Consider the following 20,625-nt stretch of genomic DNA (forward strand, 5'->3'; position numbering starts at 1 on the left):
AATGTGGGTTTGGTTTTTGTGTATGGTGTGACATAGGGCTGATGAGCCATATTTTTTCATAAAAATATCCTTTTGATACAGCACCATTATTCAAAACACTGTTTGTGCCTTGCTTCCCTGCAGTAGCACCTTTATCAAAATTAAGCATCCGTGTGTGTGTGGCCTGTTTCTGGACTCTGCCTTTTCCCATGCTCTTTGTTTACCATTCCACCAATATATAGTCTCTTAAGAACTATCATTTTAAATGCCTCTTAATGTCTAATGGTATAAGACTTTGTTGGGGAAACTCATTTTCTTCTCCTCTCTCGATATTTCCGACACCAAACATTATAGGAGTTTCTCCACTTCCAGAAGTTCATTTCAGAGACACCAAGTGGGTGTTCCACAAGTTTAACTCAATGCTAACACTCTCTGCCTAGTGATCCCCTAGGCTAAGGGCCCAGTCCCACAAGACTGCCCCCTGTAAACACCAGGTGCAAGTTCAGGTTCACCTGTTCTTCTGACTGACCAGTTATAAATTGGGTTCCCATGATCCCCTCCTTGGGCTCTATAATTTGCCAGCATGACTCCCAAAGTTTAGAAAGACATTTGCATATGTTTGCCAGTTTATTACAGAGGCTATCATTAAGGATGCAGATCGAGGGCCAGATGAAGAGGTCCGTAGGGTGAGGTCCAGAAAGGTCCTGCGTGCAGGGGCTTATGTCCCTATGGAACCGACGTGCCCCCCTCTTCCAGCATGTGGATGCGTTCACCACCCTGGGGTCTCTCCAAATGCCATCCTTTTGTGGTTTTGGGGAAGCTCTATTGCATAGATCAGAGGTGTCAAACTCATTTTCGCCGGGGGCCACATCAGGCTTGCGGCTGCCTTCAAAGGGCCGAATGTAATTTCAACTCCTTAATAGTTAAGGAGTAGTTACATTTATACAGTTCTAAAATTATTTCAGCCCTTTGAAGACAAGTGTGAGGCCAATGTGGGCCCTGGTGAAAATGAGTTTGACACCCCTGACACAGATGATGGATTAAGTCATTGGCCATTGATGATTCATTTAATCTCCAGCCTCTTTCCCTTCCCCAGATGTGAGGGAGGGGCTGAAAGCTTGCCCTGGCAACCAAAAGTCATCTCATTGACAGAAACCCAGATGTGGTTAAAAGGGGCTCATTTTGAATAACAAAAGAGACCTTAGGCGCTCTATGCCAGGAATGGGGATGATGACCAGGTATATGCCATATTTTTTGGACTATAACATGCACTCTCCCCCCAATTTGAAAGGAATAATGATTGTTAATGCTGCTGTTCAGTTCTGTTTACATTTATATTGATGAAATATTGTGTTATTTGTTATTAAATATTTTACCACATTTTTTTATTCAAAAATTTTTATCCTATTTTTCTGCTCTAAAACCTAGATGCATTTTATGGTCTGAAAAAATATGGTATTTCATGTTATAAAGCACAATATCACAGACTTCCAGCTTTGTTTTTTTAAAAATCTGTCTTTGCTATTCTAGTTCCTTGTGCCTTTCCATGTAAATTTTAGAATAATCTTTATTGATATATCTACAAAAATTTCTGCTGGGATTTTAATAAGAATTAAGTTAAACAGAGGTATCTATTTGAGAAGAATTGACATTTTTACTATGATGAGTCTTCTAGTCCCTGAGTATGGTATATCTTTCCATATATTTAAATCTTTTATTTTTTTAATCAGCATTGTGTAATTTTTAGCATGCAAACCATGTACATGTTTTGTTAAGTTTTGTTGAGCAATTGTAAATGGCATTGCATTTTTATTTCAATGTTGATGTATGCATTGCCAGTCTATAGATTTTTGTATGTTAGTTTTGTATCCCACTGCCTTGCTGAACTCAGTAATTAGTTCTAGAAGATATGTTGTAGATTTCTTGGAATCATCTATGTAGAAAATAATATCATCTGTAAATAGGGAAAGTTTTAGTACTTACTTTCCAGTCTGTGTGCTTTTTATTTCTTTTTCTTACCTTATTACACTAGCTAGAACATCTAATACTATGTTGAATAAAGAGTGGAGAGAGTGGACATCCTTACCTTGTTTCTGATCTTAGAAGGCAAGCATTCAGCCTTTAATTATTAAATACAATATTAGTTGTAGGGTTTTGTAGATGTTTTGTTACCTGGTTGAGGAACTTCCTTTTTATTTCTATTTTTCTGAGTTTTTATCATAAATGGTTGTTGAATTTTGTCAAGTAATTCTTTTTTGCATGAATTGAGATAATCATTTCTCTAGCTTGCTAACATGGTGGATTATACAGACTGTTTTTTTTGATATTGAAGCAACTCTGTATTTCTAGAATAAACTGCACCTGGACATAGTATACAATTCTTTTTATGTATTATTGAATTCTAATAATTTGTCATAGATTATTGCTTCTATGTTACTTCTATGCTGATGAGGGATATTGATCTGTAGTTTCCATTTTTGTACTGTCATTATTTGGTTTGGGTGTCAGGTTGATGTTAGCTCCATAAAATGAATTGGGAAGAATCCTCTTCTAGTTTTCAGAAGAGAGTGTATAAAATGTATGTGATTTTTCTTTAAATGTTTACTAGACTTTTCCAGCAAAACCTCTGGACCTCTAGATTTATTTTTTTGGAGTCTCTAAACTATGAAGACAATTTTCTTAATATTTATAGGACAATTCAGGTAATCTGTTTCTCTTTTTTTAATTTTATTTAGTTATTTTTCAAGTACGGTTTTTTTGTCTATTTCTCCCATCCTAGCCTCCCCACCTTCCTCCCATTTCCACCCCCCTTAGTAGTTGTCCATGTGCCCTTCCTATTTATTCCTCCAAATCCCTCCCCCTTTTTTCCCTTAAATTCTCTTCCCTCTCCCCTCTGGTCACTGTCCCCTTGTTCTTTATTTCAGTGTCTTTGTTTTTTTCTGCTTGCTTGTTTGTTTTGTTGTTTAGCTTCCTGTTAAAGGTGAGATCATATGGTATTTGTCTTTCAACACATGGCCTATTTCATTCGGCATAATGCTTTCCAGTTCCATCCATGTTGTTGCAAAGGGTAGTAGCTCCTTCTTTCTCTCTGCTGCATAGAATTCCATTGTGTATATGTACCATAATTTTTTGATCCATTCATTTACTGATGGGCACCTAGGTTGCTTCCAACTCTTGGCTATTGTAAATTGTGCTACTATGAACATTGGGGTGCATAGGTTCTTTGAAATTGATGTTTTAGGATTCTTAGGATATAATCCTAGCAGTGGAATTGCTGGGTCAAAAGGCAGGTCGATTTTTATTTTTCTGAGAAAATTCCATACTGTTTTCCATAATGGTTGTACCAGTCTGCAATCCCACCAACAGTGAACTAAGGCCCCCTTTTCCCACAACCTCTCCAACATTTGTTGTTGGTTGCTTAAAAATTTGGAACGCTTCACGAATTTGCGTGTCATCCTTGCTCAGGGGCCGTGCTAATCTTCTCTGTATCGTCCCAATTTTAGTATATGTGCTGCCGAAGCGAGCACAGGTAATCTATTTCATAGTGGGTAAATTGTAGTGGTTTGTGCTTTTCAGGAAATTGTTTTTTTTTCTAACTTGTCAAATTTATGTATGAAGAATTTTTCCCTATTTATTTCAAATGTATTCCTAATTGCTCATTGAAGTATTTCTTTAAAAAATGATGGCCGCTATAACATCTCTGTCAGTTTTGTGTTGGCATCTATTTTATTTTCCTAGAAATTTTTCCATATTATTTACATTTATGAGTTTATAGCATAGGCCATATCTTTGTGTTTTATCTAGAGACCATAGTGATATCTTCTTTTTCATTCCTGATGTTGAATTGAAATTTGTCATTTGCTCTCTCTTTTTTTGATCAAGTCTACCAAGGGTTATTATTTTTATTAGTTTTTTTTAAAAAACTGATTTTTAGTTTTTTGCTCCCCTTATTTTCTTTCTTCTACTTTCTTTGGGTTTAGCTTGCTGTTCTTTTTATAATAGTTAAAATGGATACTTAAGTCATTAACATTTTTTCCTTATTTTCAAATGTATTATACATTTAAGGTCCTAATAGTTGCATCCCACAAGTTTTTCAAGTTTATAGGAGATAAATGCTAACTTTGTTTAGTTTTAATTTGCATTTCTCTGCCTAGTGAGGTTGAACATCTTTTCACATGTTTAAGTGCTATTTGTATATAATTCTTGTGATCTCTGTTCATATCTTTTCGCCCATTTCTCTGTTTGTTTGCTAGTCCTTCTTATATGGGCATAGGAATTACATATTAGGTTATCCTTTGGTAATAATATGAGTAATAAAAAGTTTTTTCCTACTTTATTATTTTTCTTTTGGCTTTGCCTATGCTGTGAACTCAGAGTTTAGATTCCTCTCCTGCTAAAATGCCTAGGGCTTCCTCACCTACCTTTGTTGTTCTGGAAGGTAGCTCATTTTGACCCACTTTACTTTTTGGGATTTCATTTAGCTCCATGGAAGGTTCTGCAGAATAGAGGCCAGAGCATAGGCTCTGAAGACACTAAGGCCTGGCATTCTTTACATATGCCAGGCCTTAGGTGAGTTATGATAACTTCTAAGCTTTGGTTTTCTCATCTGTAAAAAAGGAATAATAATTCTGCCAGTCTTAAGGGGTTGTTCAATGATTAAATAAGGTCATGGATATACAATCATCCTGTACAGCGCCTAGCCCGTTGTGAAGACTTAATGCATAGTGTTTTTAAAATTTATTTATCAGAATCAAGCAAACATTTCTTGAATGGCTGGTGTCTTATCCTGATGCTATCCCCCATTAGTGTAGAGGAGAAAAATCTTGTGATCATATGCCCCTTGCTCACCCATTGTCCTTTATATATGGAGTTCTGAATGGTGGCCAGTACTGTTGGGTGCTTTGATAAGGTTGGCCCTCTGAGAGTTTGAGTCTCTGCCAAACTCTTGGGTGCACCTACCGTGGTATTGCTTGTGCTTCTATTGGCCCGAAGTGTATGACTAGCATTCTGATGCTCTTTCGGAGAAGAGAAGAAAGGGGTGTGAGTCAAGACCCCATTGGTCACCCACCTGTCTTCCCTGGGATGATCCAAGTTACCTAGTTACCTGTCATCTGAGAAAGACTCACAGCTCTGGAGCTGACAGGTATGGGCCAGTCTCAAACAGCACTCAGGGAGGTTGTCCAACCGGAAGAGCAGGCGTCAGGTAAGAGAGAAGAAGCCTGAGCTCTCCGGAAAGGTCTAAGGGCATGGAACCAAACAAGCTTCTTACATTCATGCCTTTTCAATCTAAATGTCTTTTCTCTGACCCCCACCCCAATTTATCCCCTCATACTAATTTTGAATAACTAATAATTCTTACAATTACACGTATCTCTCCTATAAGTGTGTAAGCTCCAGGATGTCAGAGATTAAATCTGTCTTATTTATTACTAAGCATAAGGCCTTGTTCTACATAGTGGTTACATGGGCGTGTTTGCTTTGTGCTAATTCATGGAACTCCTGGTGCAATGCCTGGTGCCCAGGAAAGACTCATTGAATGAATGAATGAATGAATCACTGAATCTTAGGCAGTTAGGCCACTCACCCACTACATTCCTGAATTGTTGCCTCAAAAGTCTTACCCAATGTATGCTAGTCAACAAAACAGCTTTAGTGTCAAACAACTCTCTGGTGCCTGTTTGTTTTCTGTATAGTCTTGTTGGCTAGAAAGTTCTTAATATAAAGCTGAAATGTATCCCCTTGAGGCTTCAGTGAATATTCTTGTTTCATCCTATAGCTCTATAAATCAAGCCTAGGCCCTCTTTGTGATGACAACCCTTTAGACATTTGAAGGTAGTTCTCATACCCACCTCTTCTCTAAGCTGATCACAAAATCATTGATTAGGCACATACTTCTTGAGTATCTGTAACATGAACACAAAAATGAAAAGTAGAATACCTGTCTACAAGAGGTTACTGGTCTTGTGGGAGCCATAGAAATTAAGATAGAATGTCATTGTGCTAGGGACAGTGCAGACACAGGGAAAGGAGAACCCTAGCCCCACCTGGGAGTCTCGGGGAAGGATCCGCAAAGGACCGGGTTGTGGAATGTGTTCTAAGTAGACCAAATGGGACAGGATGGTCCAAGAAGCAGGTAAAACATATGCAAGATTTGGGAGTATAAGAGCCCACGACATGTTATGGGACTTTAGGTAGTTCCATGTGGTTTGGGAGACCAGATGTCCTAGGTTGTTCAGAACAGTCCAGTTTATGCCTGTTGTCCCAGAAAACTTAGGTCCTCAGTCTCAAAAGTGTCCCAGAGAGGATAATAAATTCTCTGATCACTCCAAGTATGCCTGGGACATAACGTTTAGGGTGAGGTGAAAATGGGGAGATGAAGGTGGAGAGAGGCAGGGGCTAGCTGATTGTAAGAGGCCTTGTGGGCCGAGTTCAAGAAGAACAGTCAACTCAGCTTCATAGGGTGTCTTCCCTTTGAGGTCACCTTCTCCCTACAAAACCTAATTCACGGATCATTACATCCAGTGACAGATGGTCGGTGCTATGGGTTATCATTTATGGAAGACTTACCAGATCAGTGCTTTCCACTTGGCTCGGGGTGCAGCCCGGACAATCTCTGCAGATCCTTATTCACGTGTGTGCTGGGGGGGACTGTCTGACTGACTGTCGGGCTTCAGATTTCACTTGTTACGGTTGTGAGGTTGTGTCCTGAGACAGCTCCCAACTAGAACTTTGTAAGGCTTTCCCGGAGGGGGAAAGCTGGGGTCAGGAGCGGGCCCACACTGGCTATAACCAACTTGTTCTACGGGACTGGGATGACAGGCGGGTCAGAGGGACCTGCGGGGCTATTCGAATAAAACCAGTTTGCTTGACTCCAAGACAGTGTGACGAACAGGGAGTGCTGAGTTAGATGTTTGAATGGGCGGTCAGTGGACATAGTTTAAATATTTGGAAAGTGGATAGTAAGAGTGAGCATTTAAAATATGTCTGACTGAGGCCTAGATGTTATCTCCTAGATGTTATGTTTAGGGAGGAAATGTTACCCTGGGGGTGAGGTCCTTGTTTTTCCCAGTTTTGCCCCCTGTCGGGCTCTCAGGACCTTGTGCCCTGGTGACCATCGGCTCCCGGATATAAATGTCTCAGTTTTCCCATTCTCTTGCCAAGGAATTTTTCTAGCTTCTTACTATCCTGTCTCACTGGCTTGTTGTTTCTTTTTGCTAATTAAGAATAAAGAGTGACCTGCATGTTACCTCTGACTCCCAGCGCCCAGAGGAGATCGGGTGTGTCTGAGGATCAGCATTCTGCATCATTTCTGCTCCAGGGACATTCTGCTCTGAAGCCGTGGCCCTGTGCTCCCAACAGAGCTTGGACAGAAGGGGCCGCGGGCAACCCCTCTGGGTCTGCCCTAAGAAAACAGGAATTCTGACCAGCTTGGGCGTTTAGAAGGAAGTGGAGCTCTCCGCAGACGGCTGTGAGCCTTGCTGCTGGTATCTGCAGGTGGTTTTTCCCGGCCAGCCCTTTCCCTGGGCTCTGCCTCTTGGGCTGCCAAGCCGTTCCCATTGTTAACATAAAGAACTGAAGTCGTCCTAGCAAAGGCTCCATCGCAATTTTAAAATTGAGAGATTTTTACCAAACAGTCTGGATTTCTGACTTTGTTTGGAAAATAGAAATGTGGAGCCTACATTATTGTTTAAATTTTATCTAAGATTGAAGCACCCATGACATTCTCCTCAGGCCCTACACTTTCTATGTCTCATACTCAGCTTTGCTTCTTCTTCCTTAGCCCTCGGCTCCTTCCAACTTACCATATGGTTTGTTTAGTATGTTTAGTTATCTGTTCCCTTCCACTAGAATGTAAGTTATCTATTCCCTTCCATGAGAACAGGCATCTTGTCTGCACCATGTTACAGACATCCCCCTTCTAGGATATTGTAACCTAGCATATAAAAGTTGAATGAATGAATGAATAAGTCTGTGGCTTACATTCCCAAATGGTAGCAGTCACTGGACTTGCCCGGGCCATTGAAGGTCTATGTATTTGCACACCTGCCCTACATATTTGTCCCTACTGACCAGCACACTAGCTTCTCCCTCCCCTCCCCCTTACTGTCATCTCTCAGGTCCCACTGGCCTTCCTGTGGGCCTTGGCATATACAGTTCTCTCAGCCAGAACATGCTTCTTGCCCCTCTCTTCCTAGCTAACTCCTGCTCATCCTGTGCTCTCAGCACAAACTGTCCTGGATTCCTCCTGGGTCAATTCCCCAGGCATGGAGTTAGTTCTTTCAAAACCTACCAGAACGCCCTGGCTGGTGTAGCTCAGTGGATTGAGTTCGGGCTGTGAACCAAAGGGTCACCAGTTTGATTCCCAGTCAGGACACATGTCTGGGTTGCAGGCCAGGCCTCCAGTGCGGGCCATGTGAAAGGTAAACACACACTGATGTTTCTCTCCCTCTCTTTCTCCCTCCCTTCCTCCCCCCCCCCAAATAAAGAAAATCTTTAAAAAAAAATACCTACCAGAGAAAATTCCTTAGTTACATTTTAAAAACACAAAAGGTATTCACCTTCTTGTAAAGACAGATGCCTTCTCCTCCTACCCTGACCCCTGTGCTTGGGATGCAAGTGCGCTCAGCTGTGCAAAGCTCGCTCCTCTGAGTGAGTCAGCCCTGGAAACCAGTTCTGCAGAGCGAGGCACAGAGTAGCTGAGGGCCAAGGTTTGTAATTACTCCCTTAGCCCTCTGTTTATCCAGGACTTACATTAAGCTGGGCCTCCTTATTGCATCCTGTCTGTGTCAACACTGGTAGGGGAGGGAGCTGCGGCATTCTGGCAGCATCGCTCACCCTCCAGACAGAACCAGGAAGGCACTCTCTCCAACCAAATCACCTCGTGGTGGAGGGCCCTACCTGGGAACCTGGGGACAGAGATTCGAAGTTTCCAAACAGGGGTTTCTGGAAAGTGCAATCCAAGTGGGGCATTGGGAATTCTAAACTGACAGAGCTGAAGAGCAGTTTCCCCTCTCTCCCCAGTTTTGAGGTGAGGAAATTCAGAAGCAGAGGGGGCACAGGGCACATCCAAAGCCACACAGCACATGAATAGCAAAAGCAGCACAAGAACCCATAGGTTTCGCTCTATTTTCTGGGCCTGGGCTTTTGGGGCCGGAAAGTCAGGATTCCTTGGTTCAGTCTGCACTGGCTGTGGGGCCAAAGCATAGAAACTGATGATAATGGATATGGACTTTAGCAGCTCTTATCTTGGGGTGCTCACAGTACAGTGTGTGGGCCCCACTCCTCACTCCCCATGTCTGCGGGAGAGCTCGGATGCAGAGATTTTGAAAAGTTCTTGGAGATTCTGATGTTCATGGGCCTGGATGATGCTTCAGTCCTTTCTAGCTGTGGACAGTGAAATGAGTCTTATGCTTTCTATTATCGGTCCACAACAGCAGGTCTTACTGGAACAGGCCAGCTCTCTAGGAGGCATCCTGAAAATGCTTTTAAGTTTTAATGTCAAAATGAAGGGGGTGGCTCCTTTGGCATTCAGTGATGCCAGCTAGATGTCTTGTAACACAGTCATTACAAGGACAGGCCCCCACAGTGAAAAATTGTCCTGAATCCTGCACATCTTTTGAATGTCCTGCTAGAACACTTGTGTAGGTGAAAGGCCAGTCTGTAGTTACGTGAGCAGAAAACTCCATTTCAATTTCTCTTTAAGAAGTCGATTTCTTATCCATTGTAAGTTCATGCATCTGCCACTTCATGTATGATGTTATTCATATGGCTTTTCACTTTTAGAGTTAGGACATTCTATTACATTGTAAAGAATTATATGTGCAAGTACTACATTCCCTGTTTATAAGAAATACATTTTGTTATTCAGAAATCAAAGTCATTTTTGTACATCAACAGCAAAATATCAGAAACAGAAATCAGAAAAAAAATCCCATTAGCGGTAGCAATAAGAAAAATAAAATACCTAGGAATAAACCTAACCAATGAGGTACAAGACCTGTACTCACAAAACTATAGAACACTGAAGAAAGAAATTAAGGAAGACACAAATAAATGGAAACGTGTACCATGTTCATCAATTGGAAGAATTAACGTCATCAAAATGTCCATATTACCCAAAGCGATTTATAGATTCAATCCCTATTAAAATGCCAAAGACATATTTCACTGATATAGAACAAATATTTCAAAAATTTATACAGAAACATAAGTGACCCCAAATAGCCTCAGCAATTTTGAGAAAGAAGAACAAAGTAGGAGGCATCACCATATCTGACATCAAACTATTCTGCAAGGCCACTGGAATCAAAACAGCCTGGTACTGGCATAAGAACAGACAATAGATCAATGGAACAGAACAGAGAGCCCAGAAATAAACCCATGTCTGTATGGTCAATTAATATTCGACAAAGGGGGCAGAAGCATAATATGGAGTAAAAAATAGCCTCTTCAACAAATGGTGTTGGGAGAACTAGACAGCTATGACCAAAAAAAAATGAAACTTGACCACCAATTTACCACCAAAAAATAAACTCAAGATGAATAAAAGACTCAAATATAAGTCATTATACCATTAAAGTCCTAGAGGAGAATCCAGGCAGGAGAATGTCAGATATTCCACGCAGCAACATTTTCACTGATATGTCCCCTAGAGCCAGGGACATAAAGGAAAGAATAAATAAATGGGATCTCATCAAAATAAAAAGCTTCTGCAGGGCTAAAGAAAACATCAGCAAAATGAGAAGGGAACCAGCTGTATGAGAAAATATATTTGCCCGTGGTATGTTGGACAAGGGTTTCATCTCCAAAATATACAAAGAACTCACACAACTCCACTCCAGGAAGACAAATAACCCAACTTAAAAATAAGCAAAGGACTTGAACAGACATTTCTCCATGGACATACGGAGGACCCAGAGACATATGAAAGCATGGTCACCATCACTAGCCATCAGACATACAAATTAAAACCTCGATGAGATTCCACTTCACACTAGTGAAAATGGCCTTCTTAAACAAATCAACAAGTGCTGATGTGGATGAAGGAAAAAGGAACCCTAGTGCACTGTTGGTGGGAATGCAGGCTGCGGCCGCCACTGTGAAACACAGTATGGAATTTCCTCAAAAAACTAAAAATGAAACTACCTTTTGACCCAGCAATTCCACTGCTGGGATTATACCCTAAGAACCCTGAAACAATAATTCAAAAGAACCTATGCACCCAATGCTCATAGCAGCACAGTTTACAATGGGTAAGTGCTGGAAGCAGCCTAAGTGTCCATTAGTAAATGAGTGGATCAAAAAACTATGGTACATTTACACAATGAAATACTACGCAGCAAAAAGAAAGAAGGAGCTCCTACCCTTTGCAACAGCATGGATGGAACTAGAGAGCATTATGCTAAATGAAATAAGCCAGGTGATGAGGGACAAATACCATATTATCTCACCCATAAGTGGGACCTAATCAACAAGACGAACAAGCAAGCACAATATGACCAGAGACATTGAAATAAAGAACAAACTGACAGTAACCAGAGGCGAGAGGGGAGGGAGATAATGGGGGAAAGAAGGGAAACGGTCATAAAAGAACATGTATAAAGGACCCATGGACAAAGCCAAAGTGGGGAAGAATGTAGTGTGAGAGAAGGGGGTGGGGGGTGGGGGAAAGTGGTGGTGGGAAAATGGAGACAACTGGATTCGAACAGCAATAAAAAAATGATAAAAAACCCAAAAGTGTAAAAATAGAACTATATTTTGTAACTCCCATAAACAGGGTGTTGAGTCTGCTTGTTTGGGATCTGCTGATCTACAAACAACAAACCCTGCAGGAAAACAGAGCTATAGCTCTCAGACAAGCCTTGAGAAGGCCTGTGATGCCTTAGATGGGGCAGGGGACTGGGTGGAAGGATGAATCTACTCGTCAGAATCACACCCCAATCGGAAATGAAACCAGACCGAGAGTAACAAGGTGAGAAGGCTGGGCTTGGGTGAGCAGGTCTCTGAGCTCATCTTAGACGTGTGAGGAGAGGGCTTGGACTCGTAGTGTTTGAATGTCTCCTGTGGGCCAGGACTGTGCTGTGTGCACACACCTGTACCCTGCAATGGCCACCACAGTCCTGGGGGCGTGCCCATTAGCCTTCATCTCACAACAGAGGAAGTCCAGGCTCTGAGAGTTAAGCTAACTTGCCAGTGGTCACACGCTGTTCTCAGGGTGGAAGTCTGTTCACCTGCCTTCAAAGCTGCTTTGTCATTTCAGGTCCCAGTGAGTTTCCTTCTGCCCCAGAACGTTTGTATTTATTTGGATTTTGATAAGCAGTGACTCTGTTTTTGGTTCTTTTGCTGGGAGTGATTATGCAGCCTGGTAGCAGTAGGGGGGCTTCCTCTGGAAAGGTGGGGCTTCCTTGACAAAGAACTCATGGTTCTCTGAGGTCTTGGCTTTTCTGACTTTTGGCTGTATTGGCACCTGGGACATGCAGCCCTGTGACTCACTGGATCTTGCTGTGCATCCCAGGTGGCGACGTCAGGACACACACTCTTGGCTGTGGGTACTCCCACCACTGGCTGGCCCTGAGCTGCTCCTTTCCCTGGTTGCCAGTTCCATTGTGATCAGCCCAGCCTGCTTGCGTTGGCCGGTTTCCTGCCCCGTTGGGCAGGGCATTCTAGCCTCTATGGGTCCAGCAGGGGACTTTCCTGTGGGCCATTCCTTTCTAGGAGGGATTCAGAAGCTGCACACCCATTAAGATCTGTCTATAGCCCTGTCTTGAGATGAACTCTCAGGAAGATTCCCGGTTGAATGGGGATGTCAGGGACAGGAATGGAAGTATGGGCAGTGTGCTCTGCCTTCTTAGAGTGGGTGTGTGTGCTCTTGTAGGTGGGGAGGGGTATCATAATTCGGCCCTAGCAACTGCCATTATAAGCAGAACCAGAATTGCTGGCACCGATTGTTTAACCAATCGGTAGACACAACTAACTACTGCAGTGAGGTCTTTCATGATAAGTTAAAAAAACCAAATGGGGGGAAAAATCCCAGACCATCTTCTCCCCCACTCCCCTCCTGCGCCCATGCCCTCTGTCTTCAGCAGGGATTTCGGTCCCTCACTGATTCCCCAAGGGATTCAGACCCCTCACAATCTTTTGTTTTTCTGAAGGCACCATGGGGGCACCAAAGACCAACCTGGGGGCTTTAGTTCTCCTCCTCAACCCCCATTTTTTCATCACTGACCAATTTAAATAATTTCAACTCAACATGCACTCTTGATAAACACACATTACTTTCTCCACAAGCAGGCTGTCCAGGGAAGTGCTGCTCAGACTTTAAGGTGCACGTATGTTACCTCGAGATCTTGTTAAAATGCAGACTCAGGTTCTGGAGGTCTGGAATGGGGCTCCAAGGCCCCATATTCCTAAGAAGCTCCTAGGTGCTGCTCACCAGGGAAACCACACTCTGACAATGGAGACCCCGGGTGGCCCCACCTCTGCCTGCCTTCAGCCAGCTAAGCCCCTTCTTCATAGGACTCCCGAAGCTGCCGCTGTGAGTGTCTGAAGGGAGAGGGGAAGGATGTTTCATCATATGCCTGCTCCTTGGCCAACACTTCTTGCTTTTCAATATTCCTCTTCTCTCTGAATTATAATTATGTCTTTTATTTATATCCCCTTTGCTCTTTTCTCTCTTGCTTTCTCCCAAGGACTCACTGATACAGCCAGGCCATGTGAGACACAGTCAGTGGGGATTTTGTTCCATTCCCTGTGAAGGCTGAACTTTTCTCAACTTAATCCTCAGGTATCCTTTATATCTGGCTGCTTCTCTTGTAAATCCTGATGTTCCTCTGCAGTCAGAGGGAGTGTGGGCTGGAGGAGCAGAGTGGTCTGATGACCGGCACATACATGCATACATGCACATACATTCACACACATGGCCTCTGGGTTCCGCCAGGAACCGTCAGGAGTCATGTTCCTCTCTGGGCCTTGGCTGCTTTATGTATATACCATGTGGTTGAGCTGGTAAATAGCTGAAGGTCCCTCTGTTTTAAACATCCTTTGATTCTAATTAATCAACAAGTATATTTTAGGTCCCCTGAACAGAATCCAAAGAAGATTTTTTATCCTAAGTCTACCCCTTCCTGCTGTGTGTCTTTGGGATGATCATTTATTTACCTTCTCTGGGCCCTTGCTATGTTTACCTGTTGAGTAATGATGAGAGTCACCTGGGCAAGTTAGGACATAAATAGGGCCTTAGATGTAAAGGTGCCTGGCATAGTTCTTGGCAAAGTAAATATCTTAGTCAGCTTGGCCTGCTATAATAAAGTACCATGGACTGAGTGGCTTAAACAACAGGCATTTATTTATCTCAATTCTGCAGGCTGGGAAGTCCCAGATCAAGATGCTGGAAGATTTGTTTTTTGTAAGGGTCCTCTTCCTAGCTTGCAAAGGGCAACCATTTCATTGTGTGCTCACATGACCTCCTCTGTGAGTGCAGAGGGGGAGGGAGGGGAGGGGACGGGAGGGGAGGGGAGGGAGAGGGGACACTCTGGTGTCTCTTCCTTTTTTTGTAAGATCCTATTTTTACCACGGGAGCACTATCTTCATGACTTCATCTAACCCCAATTATTTTTCGAAAGCCCCACTATCATATAGGAGCTTAGGGCCTCAACATATACATTTTGGGGGGAAACAAATATTCTGTTCATAACAGTAAGGATTAGTCACTATGGTCGAATTGGTTTGCTCATCTGGGAAGAATCAACAGACTGTCTACCATGTGTTAGGACCAGTGAAGTGGTACTGCAGAGGTGTAGAGAGGAAGCAGATGCGGACCCTGCCCCCTCATCAGCTGGCACAGAGATTGTAGCTGAGAGGACACATGGTGGCAGGCAAGGAGGAGACTAGGGAGAGCAGATCCTTGGATCTGGAAAAGGAAGAAAGCAGAGGGGTGGGGATGGTGAGTGGGGAGGACATGCCTGGAATTGAAAAGCGACTCCTGAGAAGTTGGCAGGAGGCCCCAGAACATTCTCTGACCCTTCAGCCCTGAGAATGCTCGTCTAGGGAGGCAGGAGGCAGGAGGGGTAAGAACATGGAATGTCAGCACCTGACTCAGGGGCTCGGATGATAGAGATGTCTGAGAGTTTTGATGGGCTGGGGGTGAACATGAGGAAGCCCAGAGATAAACTGCTTGACTCCTTCGGGGTCTTAACCGTTCTATGGGAAATTGGAAAGTACTGAGTGAGTGGCTGTGCAGAGGAGGGCAGCTGTGACAACAGGAGTTGCATCCTAGATAAGGGTAGTAATGCTGGTGATGATGACACCCTGAATTGGCTGGGTCTGGACATTTTGCAAGGGGGTGGAATTGGTGCCCCCGTTAGTATCATTTTTATTAAGATTCCAAGATACCTTCTTGGTGTCATTTAAGAAAAGTCTGTTGAAAAAATATAGAATGCAGATCACTGGCCAGTGACATGTAACTGACATGTAACATGCTGCCTTCTGCTTCTGCTGAATTACTGTCATGACCACATGGGCAAGTTGTGAAAAACTTATTTGAGATTTAGTTATTTCATCTGGAAATGAAGGGCGACCTTTGTGATCCTGGGGCATGGTCCTTTAAATATTAGATGGCTCCCAACATTGCTCACAAAAATTAAGTAGTATTGGTGTCATTTTTGCCCGACACTTGTAGAGTTCAGGACACCTCAAGATGTGCCTCTGTGGTATGAGGACTATTTTGAGCTAAAAGCAACTGAGATCCTGCGGGCTCAATTGAAATATCTGTCCCTCCCACTTCTCTCCTTTACTATCTAGAAGAATTTAAATTAGGGACCTGGCCCGTGATAAGAGTTATCACCACAAATAACATTTTATGACCTATCTATGTGGCAGGGCAAACTACTAATCACTGAACATGTGCTCTTCTCTGAAATTACCTTCTGAATACCTTATTCTGTGCTCAGAATGTCATATAATACCTCATTTTCCCCTTCTGCCCCATAACTTCTCACGCATGGTGGGGGTCTCATGTGGGGCTCCCACCCACAGGTATGTAATTACATTTAGTCATTTTTCTTGCTAATCTGACTCATGTCTATTTTATTGATTGCCTGACTTTAGAGGGAGAGCGAGAAAGGGGAAGAGAAAGAAACATTGATTTTGGTATTTGACTTATTCATATGTTCATTGGTTGATTCTTGTAAGTGCCCTGACTGGGGATCTAGAACCCGCAACCTTGACCTATGGAGACACGTTCTAACCAGCTGAATACCCTGCCAGGGCTGTTTCACCTCTGATTAGAGCAGTGGAAAGTACCTTGAGAATTGAGGAAAGTTTCTTCCTCTCCCAAGAGCTGTAGTCTCTGTTCTCCATTTCTGTAGGGGGAGGGGAGGAAGGGAATAGTATTTGCATTAAGTGAGTTTTCATGTCCCTTTGTCACTGACCTCTGTGGAAGTGCCCAGGTAAAACAAGGGACAACTTCAAAGGCCCCTTTAGAATCCCATTTTGGATCGTTTATTTCGATCAGTTTGTAGTACTCGGCAGGCCAACTGTCTCAAAAGCTACAAGTGCCCTTTGGTTTTTTAAAAAGGCAGCCTGAAGAAGAGGTTGCTGACCCACTGGGGAGGTAGGGCCAGGGTGCCAGCCGGGCGGGTCCTCAGGCGACGCGCACGCACGGTAGATCCCGAGGGAGGCGTGCGCCCGGCGGGCAGCGGGGCCGCGCACGCCGGCCGAGGAGCCATTTCCGGGCGAGGAGGGGCGGGGCGGCTTGCGGCCCGGCCTCTAATCTCGGCGGCGGCGGCCGCAGGGGGAGCCCGCACCCAGCTACTACAGAGTCAGTGGTGTGGAGAAGAGGACCCTCGCGGGCGAGGGTGTCCGAGGGAAGGAGCAGGGAAGCTGGTTCCGGGCTGAGGAGATGGAGGGGGTCCATCGGGGTCCGCCCGGCTCCGCAGGAGGGAGGATAGTTTGGGGAGGAAGGCTTCGGTCGGGACGGATGGGAGGCGGGTCCTGGCTTGGGGGAGGCGAGTAGGGTCCAGACTCGGAGGGTAGGGGGTTCGAGGGGTAAGGAGAGGAGGAACGACCCGCGGGGACTGAGGGCTAGCCCCTGAGGGCGGGCTCGGCTTAGGGCATAAGGGGGCGCGTCTGCCCCCGAGGTCTGAGTGAGTGCAAGGTTCGAGAGCGAGTGGGAGAGGATGCCAGGGCCGGGAGGGAGCGGTATCTGAAACTTCACTCCCGCGGACTACTAGGGCTGGAAGACTTGATCTTCCTGGGAGAGTAAAGGGTTCTGGGGAGGGAGGCATGTAGAGAGCGAAGCCAGCTGTTCATAAAGAGAGTTCAGTGGCAGCTGGACCCAGGGACTGGGCTGCCTTTTAGCGTCCGATTCTCCGCGGGGTTAGGTTGAATGGGCTGGGTTCGGGGTTTCCGGGCCATGGTCGGGGCGGGCTGGGCGGTGCCCCTGGTACCTACCTGGGGGCACTGCTTTGTGGGAGGCTGGGTCTGGATTCGTTTGGTCAGCTGTCGGAGGGAAGCCTAGTGCCAGCAGGGTTCTGATTCGCTGCTTTGGGGAGCTGGGGGTGGAGTGTGATATCTGGGAGTGAAACCCGAGCTCTCAAAGGAGGGAGAGAACCATTTCTTGTCTGCTCCAGCTAATCTTGGCGGGTCGACGCGATAGTTAAAAGCTTTAGAAGTAAACAGATCTGGTTCCCTTTCGCAGGGGGGAGGCCCTGAAAGTGCGGCTGGAAGAGGACGATGCCGAGTATGGACCTTCTGATGCTGGTGAGTCTTTTCCCAACATCCTCCTCGTTGTAAGGCACTTGTCCATTAAGTTTTATTTTTAGTCCAAGGGATCTTAGTGTGTAGATTTCACAACCCTGATGCTTGCTGTTGGTAGCTGAGCGTTTCTGCCACCTTTATTTTGGGCTTAACGATTAAGATGGAGAAACAACTGAATTAAATGTGACTATTTAATATACATGAAGAAGAATCTTTTTCAAGATTCTTACGGTTTAATCTCTCCCTTCCTGTATTACCAGGGCAGTTTTAAAACTTCTGTTCTACTTTACCTGAGTCTGCCATATATTGCAGTTTAGAAGTGTTTGCCTCCCAGAGTAGAGTTGTGATCCCCAGGAAGGCAGACATGACTTGTTTATATAGACATGAATAAACTCCTATCATGGTACTCTGTAATTGTAAGTGCTTCACAAATGCTTGTAGAATTGAATTAGTTTGAATTTAAGTGTTTGGTTGGGCTGAGGAATATAGCTGCTTTGGTAGAGGCGGCATTTTCCTCTCCTCCTGAGGTCTTTCTGTGCTGTTTTCTCACTGAGCAGGGAGAGTAGCATTGCCGCGGGAGTGTTTACCAAAATGACATTTTGTTCTTGGGACCTTCATGATTCCATAGAGGCTTCTTAGTAGGAGAATTATGGGGAAAACTGGACTTTGAAATAGCTATATAGAAAAAGTGTGTGCATTTAATTTTTATAAGTCACTTCACTGAGTCCAGTGTCTCCTTGGGCAAAAACATGGATTTAGAAACAATTCCTTTCTTCTCTTTATCTCACTATTCCAGACAGTTGGTAGCTATCCCCTGGGAAATTGGCAAAAACCAGTAGTGAGGTTTTCTAGTACCGGGTGCTGACTTCCTGTAGCAGCAAAACCTGTCAGCTCTGCCAGAGAAAATGAGGGGAACTAAGTTGTATTAGTTCTGATTTGAGGCTGGGAGCCAAGATGCTTTGAGAGATATAAATACTTGTTTTACCCACAGATTCTGAACATTTCACCAGAAATAGTTTCTTGCCTGAAGTTTCATACATTGTCAGTAGGTAATAAATAGCTTTATGTAATTTTAAATGCTTATTATAAGAGCGATATGTTAGGAAAAAATGGAAATTATAAATAAGCAAAGGGAAGAAACCCCCCAGAATTCCACTACTCGGAGATAGCCACTGGTGGCATCGCTTTGTAGAGAATGATATGTAACAATTGACAATTCCACTTTTCCTCATTATGTTTATACAAATGAAGATGCCTGTCTGTAAGTAGGATCTAATCCCTTGACCAGAGATGTGCGTGCTACTTCTTGGGCCATTGTGTTCCCTTAATCTGAGCAGTGGTTGCTTTTATTCCAAATACTACGGCATTCGTTTTGTTTTGAAGTAATTCTGTCGCGTTTGCCACTGCTTTTTACTTTCTCATCGTATAATCTAGAATGCTTAGCGCTGTTGCTCTGCCTGTTGGTGGAAGGAGTTAATCTGCAGGGATAAGGACTGGCCCTGAGGACCCTCCCTCTCTGAAGAGACCACAGTGGTTGAGGGGCTTTCCCTGGAAAAGTTGGCGTTCCTTCCTTATCTCCACTGGGCTATTTGAAGCTAAAATGCATAGAACCAACAGCCAGGGGTGGGTTTTCAGTGGGTGCACTAAACTGTTAGGAACTGAGTTCAAGGTACTTTATATGACGTGTAAGACATATTCTTGACCCTCTAACTGAGAAGAAGGGATCCCAGTTCATAAAAATAACCTCAGTGGAGGGCAGCATATTAGAGAAACTCAGAAACAGTCATAGAGTCATATGATGCAGCTTCTTATTTTATGCATGGATCCATTGTTGGGTCTCTGATAAATGGGTCTCCAGTCATGCGTTATTTCTGCTGTGGGGTGGGTAAGATGGGCATAAGCTGAGACACAGCACAGGGTGGATTCAGGAATAGTAACGTAGTCCAACAGCTAGTATCTGTTAAGCACGTGTTACATGTTATGTAGAGAAATAGATGCTCTACATAGTCACTTAATGTTCACAGAAACCCTTTGGAAAATACGCTTGCATCTTCCTTTTACAGTGGAAACCCAGACTCTGCTAGGTTACCACAGCAGTGGAGTGATGGAGCCACGTTTCAGCCACAGTTGATCTGATTTGAAATCCCTCCCTCTTGCTAACTTTGTGATGCTGCCTCTGGGCCATATTCTCCATAAGGGGCCGAGGTTGTTGAACTTTGTGACTGATAGGAGAGGGCTTGTGTGGAGCAGTGGGGGTGGGATAGCTCCTCCCTGGGGGGGAGCACTTTGGAAATATATGAGTGTGTGTGTCTGCCTGTGTGTGTGTCTGTCTTCTAGTATAGTCTTGTCTGAAAATACATGTTTTATTACACAAATATTCCTGTTTATTTTCTTTTACATTGCAGTTAGGGCATTGTGAAGTTATGCTTATAAGTAAAATATTATAATCTTCGAATTTCACTTTAGAATACTAAAGCGGCATTATAAAATATCCGTTATAAGAAGAGGGCATTGGGTTTGACACGGTTGCAAACCCCTTGTGTGGACAGTATACTATGGTAATGAAACTGGAAGGTCAGCTGGAGTCTGTGAACGTCAAACCCTGTATCCCAGAATGAAGAGCTTGGGCTGTCAGCCTTTAGTGCATTGTTGTCCTTAATTTCGCCCTCATTTGATTAGGGTGGTTTGCCTGCCTTTTTCCATTTGTGCCTGTAGGGCACAGGTGGCAAACACAAGGCCTGTGGGCCGAATCCAGCCCTCCACCTTGTTTCCACCCGGGGGCAGTGCCGAGCTCCTTGCCCCAAGTAAGGAGTAGTTACATTTATACAGTCCTGAAGTTACATTCGGCCCTTTGAAGGCAACCACGAGGCTGATGGGGTCCCCAGTGAAAAT

At 44.1% G+C, this 20,625-nt stretch overlaps 1 protein-coding gene and 1 non-coding gene across 4 annotated transcripts in view; one reads left to right on the forward strand and one right to left on the reverse strand.

Annotated features, from left to right (window-relative positions):
* Nucleotides 1-3,399: 3,399 nt before the first annotated feature.
* LOC119038213 (U6 spliceosomal RNA) lies at nucleotides 3,400-3,506 on the reverse strand. Its single transcript, XR_005080374.1, has one exon. It is a non-coding gene; the product is annotated as a U6 spliceosomal RNA (small nuclear RNA).
* A 13,226-nt stretch (nucleotides 3,507-16,732) lies between these two features.
* SGPL1 (sphingosine-1-phosphate lyase 1) overlaps nucleotides 16,733-20,625 on the forward strand; it is a 53,619-nt gene continuing 49,726 nt past the window's right edge. Inside the window, exons 1-2 of one of the 3 annotated variants that reach the window (XM_053663858.1) lie at nucleotides 16,733-16,848; nucleotides 17,671-17,736. In XM_053663858.1, coding sequence (XP_053519833.1) covers nucleotides 17,710-17,736 — 27 coding nt within the window. In that variant the 5' untranslated portion in view covers nucleotides 16,733-16,848; nucleotides 17,671-17,709. Of the gene's footprint in view, nucleotides 16,849-17,449; nucleotides 17,737-20,625 lie in introns of those variants that run through there. The other 2 variants (XM_053663857.1, XM_037130682.2) reach the window with 2 other exon arrangements.

Source organism: Artibeus jamaicensis, unplaced genomic scaffold (genome assembly GCF_021234435.1).
Source record: "Artibeus jamaicensis isolate MK-2021 breed Jamaican fruit bat unplaced genomic scaffold, CSHL_Jam_final contig_332, whole genome shotgun sequence".
Lineage (NCBI taxonomy): Eukaryota > Metazoa > Chordata > Mammalia > Chiroptera > Phyllostomidae > Artibeus > Artibeus jamaicensis.